Source organism: Falco peregrinus, chromosome 4, assembly GCF_023634155.1.
Source record: "Falco peregrinus isolate bFalPer1 chromosome 4, bFalPer1.pri, whole genome shotgun sequence".
Taxonomy (NCBI): Eukaryota; Metazoa; Chordata; class Aves; order Falconiformes; family Falconidae; genus Falco; species Falco peregrinus.
This window is the reverse complement of record NC_073724.1, coordinates 42,524,774-42,542,810: the sequence shown is the minus strand read 5'-3', so window position 1 is coordinate 42,542,810 and position 18,037 is coordinate 42,524,774. Positions and strand designations below refer to the sequence as shown.

At 46.5% G+C, this 18,037-nt stretch overlaps 1 protein-coding gene across 1 annotated transcript in view; it reads left to right on the top strand.

Annotated features, from left to right (window-relative positions):
• The first annotated feature begins 839 nt into the window (after positions 1 to 839).
• The window catches only part of PDE9A (phosphodiesterase 9A), a 53,263-nt gene continuing 36,065 nt past the window's right edge, over positions 840 to 18,037 (top strand). The window contains exons 1-2 of the mRNA XM_005229470.3: positions 840 to 3,958; positions 16,289 to 16,359. Coding sequence (XP_005229527.1) covers positions 3,890 to 3,958; positions 16,289 to 16,359 — 140 coding nt within the window. The 5' untranslated portion in view covers positions 840 to 3,889. The remainder of the gene's footprint in view (positions 3,959 to 16,288; positions 16,360 to 18,037) is intronic.

Sequence of the window (18,037 nt, the reverse complement as noted above, 5' to 3'; positions counted from 1 at the left end):
GTGGGGTGACCTGTTTGGTGTGGGGTCCGGCCCCAGCAACCTCCCCGGGGGTGCAGGGCAGAGGCAGGCACCCTGGCAGGGCATGGAGAGGTCTTTCTCCATCACGGTGGGCAAGGAGAGCCAAAGAGCAGCAGGGAGAGAGGGTTCAGCAATGGCATGTGAAAATGCGTTTCTCTGAGGAAAACTGAACAGGAAATCTTCCACTGAAAGGATTAACTTATCTGGCTTTTTTTTTCCCCATCTAAATCCCTTTGGAGATTACCACCCTGCACTCCCCTGGTTTGGATGTGCAGCTACCCACAGCAGGTTGCAAAGGGTAGTTTATTACTTGAGTGCTGCAGGAAAACCTAGGTTTTAGAGAGGCTGGGGGTCGTGCTGTGGTGGGCGCCATGGTGTGAGCACAGTGACTTCAGGACGGGGGAAGTGAGCCCTGGAAACCCTGTCCCATGGGTGTCTGTAGGTGACTGGCATTGATGGGGGTGCTTGGGAGAAGCTATAGATTTTGGGAAACTATTTCAAAAGGATGTTGTTACCTCAAGACATGTCTGATGGGCAGATCCTTGGGGGGACCACGCAGGCTGGCAGTCTGCAGTGCTGCCCTCACCTTACCCTCAATGGCTCACCACCTCGGTCCCATATGCGTAGACATAACTGGAGGCAGGGGGACAGAGGGGACAGTGCCAGTCCACCCCAGGCCTGCATGAAAAGTGGTTTGGGCAGTGCTTTTCATCCCTAAAGCTTTCCAGCCACCCTTTAGACAGGGTTTGCAACAGGGGAGCAGATCTCAACAAAGACAGCATGGATGTTTTGTGTCTCAACAGCAGTGATGAGTCCAAGTGCGAACCGTGTGTGATCTGAATATCCTCCAGTTACACCTTGGAAATGCTAATAAAGCTACATCTGAACCGTGTACATGGAGCAGATGCCAGGATCGGGAGACAGAAGCACCTTTTTTACTCCTTGGGAGCACCCACTGGGCTAAGTGACATCTGGCTGGGGTGCTACCAGATCGTTGGGCCAAAGGCTCAACCCCCGCACATCTACTTTTAAGGGTTGTGTGTACAAAGTGGTGTGTGTTAACTTCAGTAAACAGCTTAGCAGAAAAGGCAAAGCAGAGCTGTGCAACACTTGATGTGCCACCTGTGGTTTGGGGGTAATAGCCTAGTGCTGCCCTTAGCTGGTCAAAATGCTCCTTCAAGGCAAACAACGGAGAAACGTCATCTGGAGCTGTGTTGCCAGGATTTGGCCCAGCTAATGAACTGTTGAAGGGTTTGGGAAGATAGAATAATTCTTCTAAGTAATTTTTGCCCCATGTTGCACAGTGTAGAATAAAATAAGGAGATTCAGGAGGGTTAAACCAGCTAAAGGAAGGCAGCAATCTCATGGAGCTGCACATCCTCTTTAAATACCATCTGTTGTCAACTTTCAGTCATGGGCCTGTGCTGTGCCTTAGATTGCATCAGGTTTTTCCCATAATTTCTGAGAGGTCAGCTTTTGTAGATTCACTTCTACATGAAAAGTTCTTGAAAAGTGCAGTAGTCAGCAATTTTACAGCAAAGCTGTAAAAAAATTATTTTTTTCCAACAAGAATTAATGTAATTAAGGGGGAGTGGGATGCGTGCTGGAGCTTAAGAAACACAATTTAAATCCACAGGGACAATGGGTATGTAAGAGGGTGAAGAGGCAGGAACAGGTTCATTGCCTGGATTTTGGAGCCTGTCTTTTTGCTGGCTGGAGAAGCTGGTCACTTTTTTAAATAGAAATCAAAAGGTGAATGCTCACCGGTGTGAGATTTGGGTCATTAGATGTCTCAACGATGTGCAATCAAATCCCTCAATGCACCAGTGACCTTGTCTGACCACTTCTGGGGCAGGTTGTCACGGGGGAAGATCTCAGCTTCCTCCTCTACAAAACCAAACACCCCATGCACATCTCCCAGTGTGAGTGCTCTTGGTGCCTCTTTCCAAATGACTGCAGTTTTGTTGCCATGGCCATCTTCCTCAGATACCTGCCATTTGTCAGTGGGGTTAAGGCAATGCTTAGCAGAGCGGGGTATGAGATGATCAGTCACAGAAGCCCTAACTGATGTACAGAAGCAGTGGGGATGATGTGGCAGGGCTGTTGCAGTGGGAGAGGCTGCTCCCACCTCAGAATAGCCATGGACATAGCCTATGGGAGAGCCTCAGGGATTAGCCTCCAGCATAGCTCACAGGATAGCCTATGGGATAGACTGCAAAATAGCCTAGAAGATAGCCTAGGGGCTGGGCTCCAGGGCAGTTTACAGGATAGACTGTAAGACAGCCTAGAGGACAGCCCACAGGATAGCCCTACAGTGGCAAGGACTCTCTCCTGGAGCATTTCAAGTGCCTGCTCCAAACTGTTAGAGAGGAAAGATTTGAAGCAGAGGCTTGCACCTCCCCGAAGAGTCGCCTTGCTGCTGGCTCTGAGGGCATTAGGAGTACCACTGGCTTTGGTCTGAAAGGCCAGCCTGGCTCTAGCTCCCAGGCTGGCTCCAAGACCTGCTCAGCCCTGCCAGCTCTTACGAATCCACTTCGCACAGCGAACAAGCCCTGCCCGTGTGTTGCAGGGGGCAGCTGAGGCTGCGCATTGAGCCGTAGCCCGCAGGGCCACATTGGCTTCCTCTGCAAGTCAGTTGCATCTCTCTCAAGTTGCAGCAAGGCCCTGGGGGTGGGCAGGGAAGGCAGCACTAACGCTGCTGCTGCAACTCCAGCTGTCCCAGACTGCAGCGCAAAAGAGGCCAGGCAATGTTTTTGCAGCTCCTCCATCAGAAGCCTCAGAAAACACCAAGAACTAACACTCACAGGACGAGCTGTTTCCAGCCACTGCATGCTTGCAGCCCATCAGCCAGCCTCTCCCCCGTGAAGGCAGAGGAGCCGCTGCCTCCAAAGCTCTCTCCCCTCCATGACCAGCATCACCCTTCTCCGCCACTGCTCCAGCTCCTCACAGGCGCAGGCACTGCAGCACAGCACAGACACAAAGCAGATGGCATTTGGCATCCGCTCAGGGAATCGACTGTCGAATGCTCGTCTCCCTCCTGGTTTTTGGCTGTGACTTCCCACGGGAGATGCCTTTGCCAGGACACTTCACATTCCCTTAAATAACAAATTCCTTCACTCCAGGTGTGGCACGGGTGGTGCTGGGTGAGAGTGTGGGCTTTACACTTTCTTCGTGCTTCTGGAGCTTACAGGGTGAAAAAAGCTACTGCTTTTTCTTTCCATCCTTGTAATGATAAGAGGAGGGATGCGGCAATTAAGCTGCTGAGTTTGGGCTGAGACAGCTGGAGCCCTGGCCAGCTCAGAGCACAGCTGGGAGCCTGTCACACGACCCACAGGGTGCAGGTAGCTCACCAAAACGGTCGGCACTAATTAATAACTACGGTCCTATTTCAGCATAAAAACGAATGACATCTCTCACCACCCTGATGAAGGAGGGTTTTTTCCCCCCTCCCTAGCCCCCCCGGGGGATAAGTGCCACTTGGTCTGGTGCATACCAGGAGCTGGTCAGCCCCAGGGTCAGAGCTGCAATGTGGATGCCCAGCAGCTCTCAGCCCTAAAGCCGAGAGGGGTTGTTGCTATGGGAATTGAGAGGGCACTTGCAGACAGCATCTGGAGCCTGTGTCTTTCCCTGTCTGAGGCAGCTGGATTTGGAGGGAAGCAAAACTAAAAGGAGGTGGCAGAGAGAGACAGAGGCACAGCAAAATGCATGCATGTTAGAGGAGGGACCTTCCCAGAATGAGAGTACAGTGGGATACAGAAGAGCGGGGACACCAAACTGGCAGGCAGCGGTGGCTCAGCTTGGTAGGATAAACCTTATTTTCTGCTCTGTTTGACACTGGAAAAAAGTCTAGTGAAAGCCCAACTGTAGCAAGATGGGATCTGCCTCTTCAACTTACCGGCCCAAGTGTATTTATTTGGATATTGATGGAAGAATTCAAAAGGTACTTTTGCTGTTTTTCACAAAGTAGCATCTCCAGACGTAGCAGCAACTGCGGGCTGTTTGCTGCACGACCTATTTCTGTAACGCAAGTTAGATGCATGTTTGCATTCAGCGCAGTTGCACGCTTCAAATCTCTTTTTAAGGGGAAGGGGGGGATCTCGAGCGCCTTCTGCTTTGTACATGGATGTTTGTTTAAAGGGGAAAGGGGAAGCTGGCAGCAGGGGAGGGCTGGGTGCTGCCAGCTTTTGCTGCTGGTGTGGGGATCCTTGGTTTAGCAGCTGTGCAGGCTGCCTCTCCCAGAGTAGCGTCGCAATGTGTTTACAAAGTTTTGCCTGGGGAGAGGTTCTCACCAAGCAGTGGGAGCCAGAAAGCACGGCGTGCCGAGTTATGTGGAGATTTTCTGCCAGGGGTTTAGGCAATGGGCATTTTGCTACTGCCAAGCTGAACGGCAGGCAGGTGCCTGACTGCTGTGCGATGGGGTGTGCCGCTGCATCGCCAGGGGGCTGGGAGGTCCCCACCACCTTTGCTAAGTTGTTCATAAATGATGATAAATGTTAATTAAAAGTTTCAGTTCCATTAGCCTGCCTTGTTTGCTGAACCACGGTTCACAGCACAGGGAAAACTGCAGGAGAAATATATTCTGGCTGAAGGGAGAGCTCGCATGCTGTTGAGCTGACAGCTTTTAAACAGAAACAATGCCGCTGCATTTTTGTAATTTTTTTTTCTTTTTGTCAGCAATTCTTTGGCTACAAACCAAGTGCCTTTTTTGTAATTAAGAATTGCTGCAAGGCTCAAGAGCAAGTAAACTCTGACTTGCAAAATACAAATCTCTCTTGTCTTCTTGCTCTAAATTTTCATTTCACCTAGCCTCACCTTTTGTTTCTCCTTTAAAAAGAAACAGCAAAGAAACCCTTTCCCTTCCCTCCCCTTTGCTGTATGAGTGACTGCAGTAACGAGGTAAAGGGAGAGCTGATACAGTCCCGTCCCACCACGCATGCCTCTGTTGCCTGCTGTCCCCTCTGCCACTGCCCTGGAGACCCACCGTGACCGTCAAAGTCATATCCTCGGGAACAAGACCTTGGAGAATCCAAATCTGCACCAGGAGCAGGCTGCTCCTCTTCATCCATCTCAGGGCTTACATGTGACAAAGGTCCCTCCGCTGCCGCGGGCTCCTCTGTACTGGTGGGAGGGAGCGTGCTGGCTCTGCCGAGCTGAAGGTGCCGCTTCTCTTTTGCCAGGGCTTAATGAGTTAGTTGCCTGATGGCCCCCAGAAGCAAGGCTTGTACAGAGCTCCTCGGCATCTTTGCAGTTCAGTATGAAAATGTTTTGGTATTTTGAAAGGGTGGTGAGTGTTTCCATAGATGTTGGGAAAGCACATTGTCTGTCATCTGTGCTGGTTTAAAAAAGAAAAAAAAAGCGTTTCTCAGAACCAGTCTCTGGAGAGTACTTTTGACACTAAGAACGCAGAAGAGGCACAATCGCAGACCAAGCAAACGCAAACTCAGGCGGATTAAGGGGGGGTTTGTTCTCTAAATGTTATCTGTTTCTTTTTGTCAGATGTGAAATTCCATCTGTGCAATGTTTGGAAGGATTCCATTCCTGCAGTAAAAATGCCATGTAAATGGGGTTCATCCAGGGGTAAGCAGGGCATATCTCAGATTCTCATGCCTCCTCAGTAACAACGTCATTACAAAGAAAAAAAAAAAGCCACCCTCACAACCCTTAATCTTCTAAGGAATGCAGTACTGGAGGCTTCTACAGTGAATTCATTAAATCAATGCTAAGCTACTCATCAACCCAGTAACGAGGTAGGAGCTTCATTATAACAGCACTTGTTTGAAAGGGCTCAGCTCCAACTTGCAACTGGCTTGCTGGACATGCCAGCGCTGTGCAATAGAACCGGGCATCCTCTGGTAGTGCTAGCTGTGATAGCAACTATTCATAGGTAATTTTGGGTTTCCACGGCCTCATCCTGAATTTTTACCGGTGCAGCTGTAGGGCATGCTACTGACTTTGGGAGAAGTTGTTTCACCTCAGCACTGGGGTAAATGAAGGGACAAAGCAGGCTCAGAGAGCTGCATGCCACCTCCCCTGGGAGCCTGCACATTGCAGATGAGCACTTGACAGGAGTGTTGAATTAAGCTAAGTAGGTTTGTGTGTTGGCAGGTCCAGAGGGGCACAGCGAGGGAGGCCATCACTGAAGGAAAATTTGCTGGCTTGGAAACCCTTCACAATAGTCACTGAAATAATGGAGGCACCATCAGCAGGGGTTGAATGAACGTCTAAACCCAAGGCCAGCAGGTCCCAGAGGAAAGGCTGAAGTCCATACCTGCAAGGCTGGTGCCATGAACAACCAAAAGTCCCATAGCCTCCTGTGAGAGGGCAGTGGGAGGCTGGGAGCTGAGGGGAGCCCAGCCCAGTGCAGCTGTACATTGCTCCAACGTGATGCTGGGGAAGCCTCGCCCTCGCCTCCATAAATTACTCAGCTCCTGCCCTTTCTCCTCATCCCCATCCTGCCTGCAGCCTCAAAAGCTTCTGGTCGTTTGTCACAGTTTGATAAACTGACCTTTCGTAGACATGGGCAGGCACAAAACTATCTTCACCAAAGCTGACTGAGCATCTCCCTATGCTGGGACACAAGATGACCCACCCCAGCCCAGCACACACCAACCACGGTACCTCCACAGGCACCTGAGCTCAGGATCACCAAAGGGTGGGTTTTGTGTCCACCAGGGGAAGGCTTTGGGTTGCTGGTAGCTGTGTCCCAACCAAGGGCAGGGGATGGGGGTGTCCCATGGGGTGGCCGCCTGCTGAGCTGGTGGAGGTAGAGCTGAACACAAAGCAGGAGATGGAGGGGATGGCTGTGCTGGGGCGGCAGCAGAGGGAGGATCAAAGGCTCTGCAGTGTTCCAGCCGTGCACCAAACCATGACTCTGCACAAACTAGCTTCAAAGAGGTCACTTGTTCTTGGAGCTGACTGAAAAATGAAATTACAGCATAACACACTTCCTATCCAGTGCCTGTGCAAAGGGGATGCACATGCAGGGGAAACAAGAGCTGCTCTGTTTGTTCATTTTTAAAGGATCCTTTCACCCAGAGACACGCAGCAGTTCATTTCCCACTTGCCTGGACACATGCCTCCCTCTGCACTTCGGCTTAGCACACCTGTGAAACACAGCCGTGTCCCACCCCTGCCACAGCTTGCTCTGCTGCCAGGCAAAGGAGAAAAAGGTGCGATGGGGGAAGCCGTGGCCCCGTTTGATGTAGGAGAAGGGGATCTTGCAGTGCCACTGTGGACAGGGATTTCTCATTGTTCCTGGAGTGCCACTAGATGGGACCAAGCACCCAAAACCCCCAACCTGCCGGCAGGAAGGGAGGTTTGCTCTGCCAAACCTGAGCTGGATCTGGAGTCTTATTTTCCTTCTTAATATTATTAACCCTTTGGCTGCATTTTTAAGAAAAAATCCTACTGAGTCTGTTTCAAATTAAAAATCCACCAGCAAGAAAATATTCCCCAGCTTGTGCCTGATCTTTTTCCATGAAGAAACTACTGGGGAACATTTTCTTTTGACCTTTGAGATTTAAATGGTAGCAAAACCAAACCAGCCAGTGGCCCTATTCCCAGGTGGGTGGCTTCATGGCTCTCATTTCCAAATGTCACAGGGTAGTGGCTTTGAGAGTTCCTCTGAGAAAAATACTTAATTCAAGAGGATTTCTGTTTCCAGTGTCTTAATCAACATCATATTTGTAACATGGATGGAAAGTCAGAGGGGTATAGGACCTCAACTAACTGGAAAAAAAGAAAAGGACCGCCACCTTTGTCAAGAAGTCTATGAAATCATTCAGGGTGGTATTTTCTTCCTCTTCAGAAAGCAACTAAAGAGTTTTGGAGTAATTTTGCTGGTTTTCTGAGTCATTCTGGATGCCAAACAGATAAATGACCTTCGTTATTTTCTCAAAGAAATGTATTGAGTTCAACCTTTCTGACTGCTGTACTGACCTGTGGAGCAGGACACTGAGCCATCCATAGCCACTGTTCCTCTTGGTCCAAGGTCCGCAATGAACAGAACAACATTAAGATTGCATTTTGGTGCTGTGGTTATTGCACTGAAACGTCAGCGCACCGGAATAATTTCTGTCATGTGAACTTCTCTTTTTAATTAGAACAACAGCAACTGTGGTATAAATGCCTAGACTCTAGCAAAACCAACAGATTTTTCCAGAGCGCATCGTGCTATTTTTAACACACCAAACTGGATTCAGTTTACAAAACACAGCAGAAAAATAATGGCATGATGATTGGTTCAAGGCGATTAGATGTTTTTGCATGCCGGTAACTCTTGGCACAGCAGGGCAAGCATGCTCTGCGGTGCTTATGGACCCCATCCCCTGTCTGTTTGGAATGAGGATTTAGGACAACACCCTTTCAGCTGCCAAGTGTCAGAGGGGTGTGCAGAGTGGGTGCTCATGGGCTGTGGGGGCATGGACACCTCTGGGGGCTGCTCTGCCTGGCTGGCGTTCACAGGTTCTTCCCATGCATGCACAAGCTGATGCCAAAACCCATTTTAGCACTGTGAGGTGTAAGTATGTTTTTGTGGGATCAAGGCCATTTTCTTACCGCTGGCAGATCTCTGTGGGTGAGGGAGGGTGCAAGGTCACACAGCCTGAGTCTGGCCGCTGGTCTTAGCTAACCCTGGCTTTCCAATTTTAGCTGGCCCCAGTGAATTCAAGGCAGCTGCTAGATGTTCTTGTAAAGCAGCAAGAAATGAACAGCAGGTTCCTAAAACTCCATCACATTACAGCACATAAACATTTTAAAGAGTCAAAATGGCTTAAAACCATGGTTTTAAAAAAATGAAAGAAAGTGTCATATCAGAGGTCTCTCTCTCTCTCCTACTCCCCCTTCTCTTTCGTCCCCAGTGAGGGCTCCTCAGAGCATTTAGGGGACCAACCCATAGCCCCAGTACAGCTCTGTAATTCCAGCATAGCTCCATAATTCTTCTATGCCCCTCATCCAGAAAGGCTTGTTTGCTGCTGTTTATCATTCTGAAGTCACATGCAGTCTATTACAGTTGTTAGAGTTGCTGCTCACGTTAGCCAAGACAAAGTGTAACAGTCTCCTGCTAGCATTACCTATGAATGTGGACAAGCCAAACACAGCAACTCACGCGACTCATATACAATTCTTCTGGTTTACTACAAACAAGACAAAGCCATCTTGGTTTCAGCACCTTTCTAGCAAACTTATTTCTACAGCTTCAAATCAGCCTTTCACTGACCCCTCACCATACCTGCATTTCCTTACACCATTAACTAAGATTACCCTTCTAACAGTCCTATATTATCAAGCATGTTGTAATGTCAGACATTAACTGTGTGAGTAGTTTTGAAACAAGCAGCCTAGCTTCACTTGCATTTAGTGAGGACATTTGGTGCTAAAGCTTCCTTATTATTCAGTTTACAAAACATTTCAAGCCTAATGCATTAATGTGCTACAGGGTTAATTGTACTTAGCACTCCATTAGCAGCAAACATGTGCCCTTTTTGTGTTAAGAAAAGCCAGAGTATAGACATTTGTGTTATTGCTCAAAGGCTGAAATGTCTACTGCAGGAAACAATAAACTTTCAGCTCAGCCTCTCACAAACAGCCTTGGTTTATAACCTGGTTCCTGGTTATATTCCACCATTAATCATTAGTACTGAAAGACTGAATATTAGCAATATGTCCCTTAGTATAGTCAATAGGTTGCACAAGGCTCTCTTTAATGCAACCTCACTTCTTCTATGAGCCCAAAGGACTCTAAAAAGTAATGAGATCCTTCCTCGCTCATAGTGAAAGAGCCAGCCTCTGCCATGCTGTCTCTCTGAATGGATGTCCAAAACTGCCCTGGGGATCACACATATGAGTGAATCACAGATGTTTTATCTTTCCCAAAAAGAGAAAAATCTCTTTTCCTATAGCTTTCTGTTCAGGGATGTTATAGGGGTGGGAATTGCGACTTACCATATAGTGACGTGTCTCGCGATCTTGATACTTCAGCTCTGTCTGCAGCTCCTGTTTCTTATTTTAGGATAACATATATAATTAGGAAACTATAAGGATTCACCCCACTTAACCATTAACCGTAGCCATCTAAAAGTTAGTGATGAGTGCTCCAAGCTAGTCATGCAGTTTCCCCTGTAGTCAGTGGGGAGGTGGGTGCTATCTCCAGAGGATGATTCATCCCATCTTAAACTGGGTTTTGGAGACATGTGGGCTGATATATACCCTTTGGAAGTTGTCCTCTTTCTCTGCTGGCAAGAGAGGGAGTCTAGCAGAATGACATGCATGAGATGTTGAACTTGGAGATGGTTAAAGTTACTTCAGACAAATCCCACCTGTATATTTCACTTAGGTGTCCTGTTAAAATAAATGTTGTCACATCACTGCCCGAAGGTAAGTGTGGATCAGCAGGACCGCAGAGCTCCAGCTGCTGGAAGTAAAACATCGACCGCACTCCTCATCCTCTAACAGAAGAGATATTTAAAGAGTTTGGGGGAGCTTTCATTTTTGCTTGGACTCTCAGCTGAGGGCTTTCATGTTTTCTTCCCCACACATGCACATGCACACATGCACACATGCACACATGCACACATGCACACATGCATTTATTTCCTGTTCTTCTCTTAGGGAAGCCCCTACTACATCATGCAGTTGGCAAATCTAGCATACTATTTTTAATACAACCTAACATTCGAAGCTCAGATAAATGGGGTGGTTTTCAAAATATCAACTGTTAATTAGTGCAAGAAATAAAAAATAGATAGTTGGGATATAGTTGTGCTTATGCTATGCTTGTACCTGAATTCAAAGTATAAGAAACCTGGAAGATGTTTAGATATGGGATTTTAGGTAAGGCTGCTGTTAGATATTGGGATCTATGATAGTTCGTTTATTGCTGTTTTTTAAGGAAGACTTATTTGCTTACACGTCTAGAAATATAAATTCTTTCCAGTGATTTCTACACAGTGGTATCTGAAAGTCCTGGATCTTGCTTCATACTAATATGGACAACAAAGACCACTGGAGAAACAGGGAAAATCACAATGAAAAAGTTCACATCAGCCTTCTGCCACAGCAATTCAGGAATCCTCCATGAAAGCTGCTCGTACAGAAGCAGCAACAATATTCACAGTCCATGCAAGATACATAACCGAGTTTTACCAGACTCTCTTCTGACACACTCTCTTCCAATCTCATTAGGAGCGATTATCATTTTAGGTTGTTTCCACTCCAGTTTCAGCCCTGACTGGACATTGATCACTGAGTTGAATGAAAGACATCACCAAGTGCTAGAAGTCTTGAACACAGCAGGTTGAGACGAGCAAAAGAAAGCAGGACTGGAAACTGAGGGTACACTGGCTTTGAAAATATTTTTGTATTATTTATTTAGGAATTTTACTAGGGTAAAAAAACCCCACAAATGTGAGTTAAATTCTTGGAAGAAAACCCAATTACCAACAGCAGATCAGAACAGGATAACATTCTGGATAGGGTTTGCAGTTTACAGAGAGGATTAACTGTTCTGAGGATCAAATATAGAACAGAAATTGAATTTGTAAGCTGTGTTTTTTACCCACCCTATCTGAAAGCAAAACATGATGTGACTAGTTGGAAACTGGTAGGTTGCGGAGTATGTGCTCAGTGGTCCCTTAGTAATACCTCCATCACAGTCCTTAATACTGAACTGTTCCTCTGAGTGGGGAAGCCAGTCAGAGTACCAGAGCTCCTAATCCCTACTCTTTCTGAGGGGTTTTGGAATCCTTGTCCTGGGCCAGGGGTAGACACTATGGATTAAGAGACAATGCCTCCTTATTTCAGAGGAAGATGTTTCAAAAAACTGCAGAACTGTCTCCAGGAAAGAAATCAGTCTCACAGAACCGATCTCTGGGCCAGGAACCAGCCATCCCCGTCAACTCATGCTGTCCTGCTTCACAGTCACTGAATGTTTCATCACAATATTATTTCCACTCCAAAAAGCTTCAGTTATTATTCATTCTGCTTTCCCCCGCTTTGTTTCATGTTATTTTCCAAGGCAGACAGAACCATTCCTCACTTAAATCAAATGGCTGCTTCTTGGTCTTGATGAAGACTCACTGAAACAATCAAGCAAAGCATTCAGAGAAGACTAGTTTTCCTGTCCTTTTTTTTTTCTACACATGGTAGAAGTTTGTTAACAGTGACAAAGACAGAAATATGAAATAATGTTAGTTCTCAAACAAGGGAAATTAATTGTTTGAAGATGCTGCATCACTTTTGAGGAATATATTATTTTTCTTCTGGCAAAAATCCAAGGGAAATGCAATTAACAGGATTTATATGTGGCTGATTTTCTTTGTGGCATTTAATTATCAGTCTGCAAGCTGAAGCAGAGGCCTCTGTTTCCCATGCAGTGCATCCCTACTGTAACTCTGCTTACATGTGATTTTGGCTCTGCCTTTGCTTTCAGAAATGACCCTGGCAACTGAGTGTCTTGTGTTGACCAACCTTGCAGGAAACTCTTCTACCATGAGACAATGTTGGAGTCCCTGTGTCCACTTTTTCTTGCAGGAGGTGTGTCAGAAGCTGAATCCCTGGCTTTTTTGGGCTGTGCTGACCTAGGTGATGAACTTTTTTGACACATATTATTGGGAAACCTGTCTGTGCCCTACACACACGTGATCTTAGCCCACTACAACAGCTGTAGAAACTGCTGTGGTCTCCTGTCTTTGGCCTCTATTATGCTCCATAGCAAGGTCTCAGTTCTTTCCTAAGCAGTGGTATCTTCCAGTGCCAGGTATTAATGCAGGGAGTGAAGTGTTGTGGGACACATCGCAGCCACGGCTTGCCACCCAGGTGTAGGAACAGGGACCTAAGCAAGAGGATGACTGTGGGTCAGAGACAGCTGAAACAGGTTTGAAGGGAGATGAAGTCCCTCAGTGCTGTCTGTGGGTCTGGATCAGATCCACAAACAGTACCAGAAAAGTATCATCATGGAGACCACGCTGAACAGCAATGGTTTCAGGAGATCTGCCCAAGCAAGGACATCTTCACAGGGCTGGGTAAGATACGTGCTTCTGCAACTAGTGCCAACAGGGTTGCCTATCCTCAAAGCTGCAGGTCAACCATCTTCCCTGATCATCGGAGAAACCATGTGTCCCAGATGGTTGAACTATGGCTGCAAGCCAAGTGTCACTATATGGCCTTCAAGTTGCTAATGTCCCTGCAATGACAATGGACTTTAGGCAAATCGGATTCCTATACTGTGCTGGAGCCATCAATAGTATGCAGTACTGTCCTCCCATCTCTCCAAAATACATTCCAATTGTATTCCATCGGCAAAACTGACATCAACTTTATTGGGAATGTAAACCTGTGGACAGTAACAGGAACAATTGCATATTGCTGGGTAATGTCTGAAGCTAGCTGCTTTGGTTTGGAACAGAAGGAAGTTGGTCAGAAGAGCTCAGCAGGTCGCAATAGAAGAAAATTGTAGTAGCTTATGTGCTTTGATTAAAAAAATACAAACAGCTGAGGACAACCACCCTAAGTTGAGTATCAAAGTGCGGTGGGTGATTCACAAATCCACTTCTAGCAAACCTAAGTAAAAATGCCAAGTGTGGAAAGCTAAAAAGCATGTATGGAGATAACTCATGATCTAGCATCCACAGTCTTTATTTTGCTTCCCACTCTTGCACTATTACGTGGAGTAAAAAGCATTAAAATTCATCCTCAATGCATTGAAAGATCCTGCTGCTTTCTATGAGTCAGGCTGGCTTTCTTACCTTTAATGGTTTTTAATTTTATGGGTTTTTTATCTTTTCCTCTTTTATCTGTCCTGGTCAATCATAATTGATTTCCAGAATAAGAAACCTCAATACCTGAAATAGCACTCCTGGCACATCACAAGCCTTTACCTTCTGTTCAGCCACAATTAACATAATCTGCTCAGTTACTGTGTGCACCAGTTGTTGTACCCTCCAATGCCTGTCAGCCAATTTTAGCACTTATCACTCAGGTAGGACTCTGTGTTCTGCTAGGAGTGGGTTTTCAGTCCTATCTGTACTCAATCAACTATGTTTTATTGCTTTGATTGCTGCTGTATTTTAATAACCAAGGGCCAATCACTGGATAAAACAGGTTTTTAAGACCCACTTGGGTATTAATCCCACCCATTTCCCCAGTAACAATCACTACCTCAGTAATCAAGTGCCTTGATTGCCTGGTGTAATCTCATCCAGGTCAGAAAACAGCGAAGGTGAGTGTAAGCACACCTATCGGTCACAGCCACCTCTTGAGGTGACCAGTATCATTCTCTTCTCTACCACGAAACCCATGACATTCCACTCAAGAGTAAGAGGGCTTTGCTTCAGCATCAACTGGAGCTTCGGTGCATCTCACTCCAGGCACAAGGGGACTCAACCAGGCTGGTCAGGTCTTGCACATGCTGTCCCAAATCTCCTGATGCTTCAGGCTCGTGGTGACCTGAGCTGTGAGCAGGCATTAGCAACTCCTCACTGGCACAATGTCCTGCAGGCTGTCCCATGGCTTCCCCATCGCCAGCAGCAGAGGTCTGGGTTGGCGTCACATGACACCTCTGGGTGAGGAATTTCCCCTGGTGTCTGAAAGGCATCTCAGAAAAGGCACGTGTGTTACAGCAATGCTATTATGATTTAGGAACTCAAGCACTCAAAGGCCAAAGCTGCTGGAGTGAGGCTGCGGGCTTAATTAACTCCTGGCACCGACACTTTTGGAAGCATCTTTAATTAGATGATAAAATGTTATTTTTTCAAGTGTGGTCCTCATCTCGCTGAACACATGGGGCCTGCTTTGACCCGGCAAGGGTGGCAGCAGCCCCCACTGCCTGCAGCCCCCGCTGCCTGCAGCCCCTGCCTCCTCCTGGCAGCATGAGGCAAGACAGTGAAAACAAACCAGTGGAAGGCCACCCTGGGTGACACGTTCCTCATTTTCTGGGTCACCAGCCTTGAGGCTGATCTGTGGGCACGCACAAAACTCCTCTGTCCACAACAGGCTATACTTGAGAATATGGGATGCTAAGGGTGGTTGTGGGGGTTAGAAAATAGAGTTTCCAGCAAGGTACTTGAAAGGAGAGGAGACTTTTGACTTTGATCTCCCTGTGCCTCAGACCTTATCTGCAAAATACCTCTTTCTTGCTCCTCCTGAGTTCTAGCCATTAGGTCTCCACAAGTCCCTTTGGGCTGCCGAATCCTGAACCCAGAGGCTCTATGGCTATTTCTTGTGGTGTGCGAGGGAGCTGTGCTCCAGCACTGGCCAGGGAAACTGCCCCTCTCCACACCACCACCTCCCCCCATTCACCACAGTAAGCTGTCCCCCACAGCCAACAGCCACCCTGTTGACACCAGCAGCCCCCAGACAAATCAGACCCACTGCTCGCTATTGTTCCTGCCTTTGAGAAGATGAGCTAGACCTGACTGCAGTGAGGTATTTTATTTCCATGGCAGGTTCAAAGCTTCCACCCACAGTCAATCAAAGGCACACAGAGAGGTTTTCTGCCCTCCACTGTGGCTGCAGAAGAGCTTCTCAACCAGGGAGCACCATCACCCACACGTCCTGATGGACATAGGAGTCTTGAGGAAAATCACGGCATGGGATGGCAGCATTGAAGGCTGTATCACAGTGGGATCAAGGGGATATTGCGTTCCCAGATCCACTGCTCAGACAGTCTTCTCTGCATAGGAGAAGGCATGTGTGGAAAGGCAGTGGGTTGAAAAGCTGTTTGGGGGCCTGGGAAGGTAACTGGCAAATTTTGTAATTTTTCAAGCTCCAGGTTGTGACCTAACAATGGGAACCACACAGCCTGACAGCCTGCAGAAAATTTGGCCCAACCTGTGGGGCAAAAAACCCCTCTGTTCAGTTTGAAGCTGACTTAAGTCCAAAAAGTAGTGCCCTTTTATACCATCCAAGGACCTCCCCAAATCTGGGCTGTTTTCTTCCTAAATCCGGGCTCTTACATCCTTAAATCTGCAGTTGTTATCATCCTGCAGCAATAAGGCATTGTAAGAAACCTTTTGCTGTCAGTTCACATACATTATTGCTCTACTTCTGAGCAGTACAATTAGGTCTCCAGAGCTTGCTTTCTTTATCAAAAAATACACAGGTATTAAACAGGAGTAGAGAAATATTCCAGCTCAAAAGTCAAATCAGATAATTGAAATGGCCTTAAAATTAGCCTAGTTCATGCCTGAATAGAGTTCATATCTCACTGGGAACTAACTGTCCTTTTTCTTCTTTGTCTTTATTTTTCTCCCCCTTCTGCTGTTCGGTTTGGAAGGTGATCTTCAGCAAATACTGCAACTCCAAAGATATTATGGACCTCTTCTGCATTGCAACAGGGTTACCAAGGTAGGTCTCTTTTAATTTGTGACATTCGTTTCACTTTTGTTTCTTTACTTCTGGGGGAAATTTAAAGACAAGCCCCAAAAGACTAACTTAGCTGCTATTCAAGCTTTTCTCTCATTCCAGTCTACTGGAAGAAGAAATTGGGGCAATCCAGATAATACCAGCTGGAAAAGTGCATGAAGCTCTGTCAGGCATTGAGCCACCTCAGTGGCAGCTGTGCCTGAGGAACAGAGAGGAATAGGGTAGAACAGAAAAGAGATAGTCCAAAAAATACAAGCAAGTGCAGAAGACCAGCACTGAGTGCAGAAGGGTTGTGTACCAGTTATACATCAGCACTACATTTTTGCCCAGATCGAGTGAAACACAACCATATGTTTAGAACCTGTTTTTTAGGGAAAAATTTGGCCCAATGATTTGCCATTGGCATTGGTGAAAGGCCATTTGGCATTGGTGAAAGGCTTTCTATTTAGATACAGTACGATCTAATCCCAGGTATAGGGTAGTTAAACATAAAATACCCCATTTTATGGAACATAAATATCCCCAAATCCATTGCCCAGGCCAAGTATTTTCTAATTTATGTTGCCTTGCAAAGTCCATGCATCTCTCCTGCTGCAATTTCCTGTAGGGTTTGTTTCTCTTACCTTCAACCCAGAAAGCAGCATCCAACTTAAATCTCTGTGTTGAGAGGGATCCAGGATCAGGTGTAGTTGTGTGCTGAGGTGGGAGAGGCTGGTGAATGGTGGAGGGTGGCATGGTGTAGCACCCAGCCACTTCTGCACCACCTGTCCAGGGCAATGGCATGCAGGGAGGGAAGCTCTGTCTAAAAGGGGCCATCTCCTCTCTGAATAGGAGCTCGGGCAACGCAGGCCAGATGCACAGCAGCATGCAATAAGCTATAGTCTTTACCTGTGTAAAAATAGGTTTACAATAAGAAAAATCATAGGAAAAAATAAGCCAGTCCTTTGATTATGGGTTTATTGCATGACTCTAGCTCTGGGGATTGAATGATAAAAATGTCTATATTGACTCAGAATTTGCATAAGCTGCTGGACAGAATTAATGTCCTTTGCTGTTTAACCTAGCTATTTCTTCCCATTTGACATTAGAGAGGTTAATAACTCTCATTTGCTTATGATGTGAAATACTTCCACTCTATCACTGAGGAAACCTTGTTGAGCAGTTTTAATGACTCATGATTAGGGTGTTCACCGCATATTTGGCTTTTTTTTTTTTTTTTTTTTTTTTTTTCATCAGAAGACTTTCAAAGAACAATGCATTTCAACCAGGATTCTGGAGCCAAAGTAAACCTCCAAGGTTTAGATCTGAGCCTATGAGATCACACTTCTCACAATACTAAAAAAAAAAAGGCCCCATATTCAGCAAGACATTTTGTTTTGTTTGTTCTGGTAAAAGAGTAACTGAGTAAGTTCAAGACAGTCATATTACCAGTAGTTATTTGTGTAGTGGGAGTCAATACATAGCTGCTGAGTCAATGTATCATAAAACATAGCTTTTTAACAGAAATGATGAGTTGATGAGTCAACTGAATTCAGGGAGCAAAGTCTGCTCAGAGATCAAGGATGATCACACTTAATTTTTCCAGAAACATCTCTGGTAACTGAAGTGGGCGAACCATCAAGCTTCACCCTGTCCCGTGCTTTGACCCTTTCTGCACCCA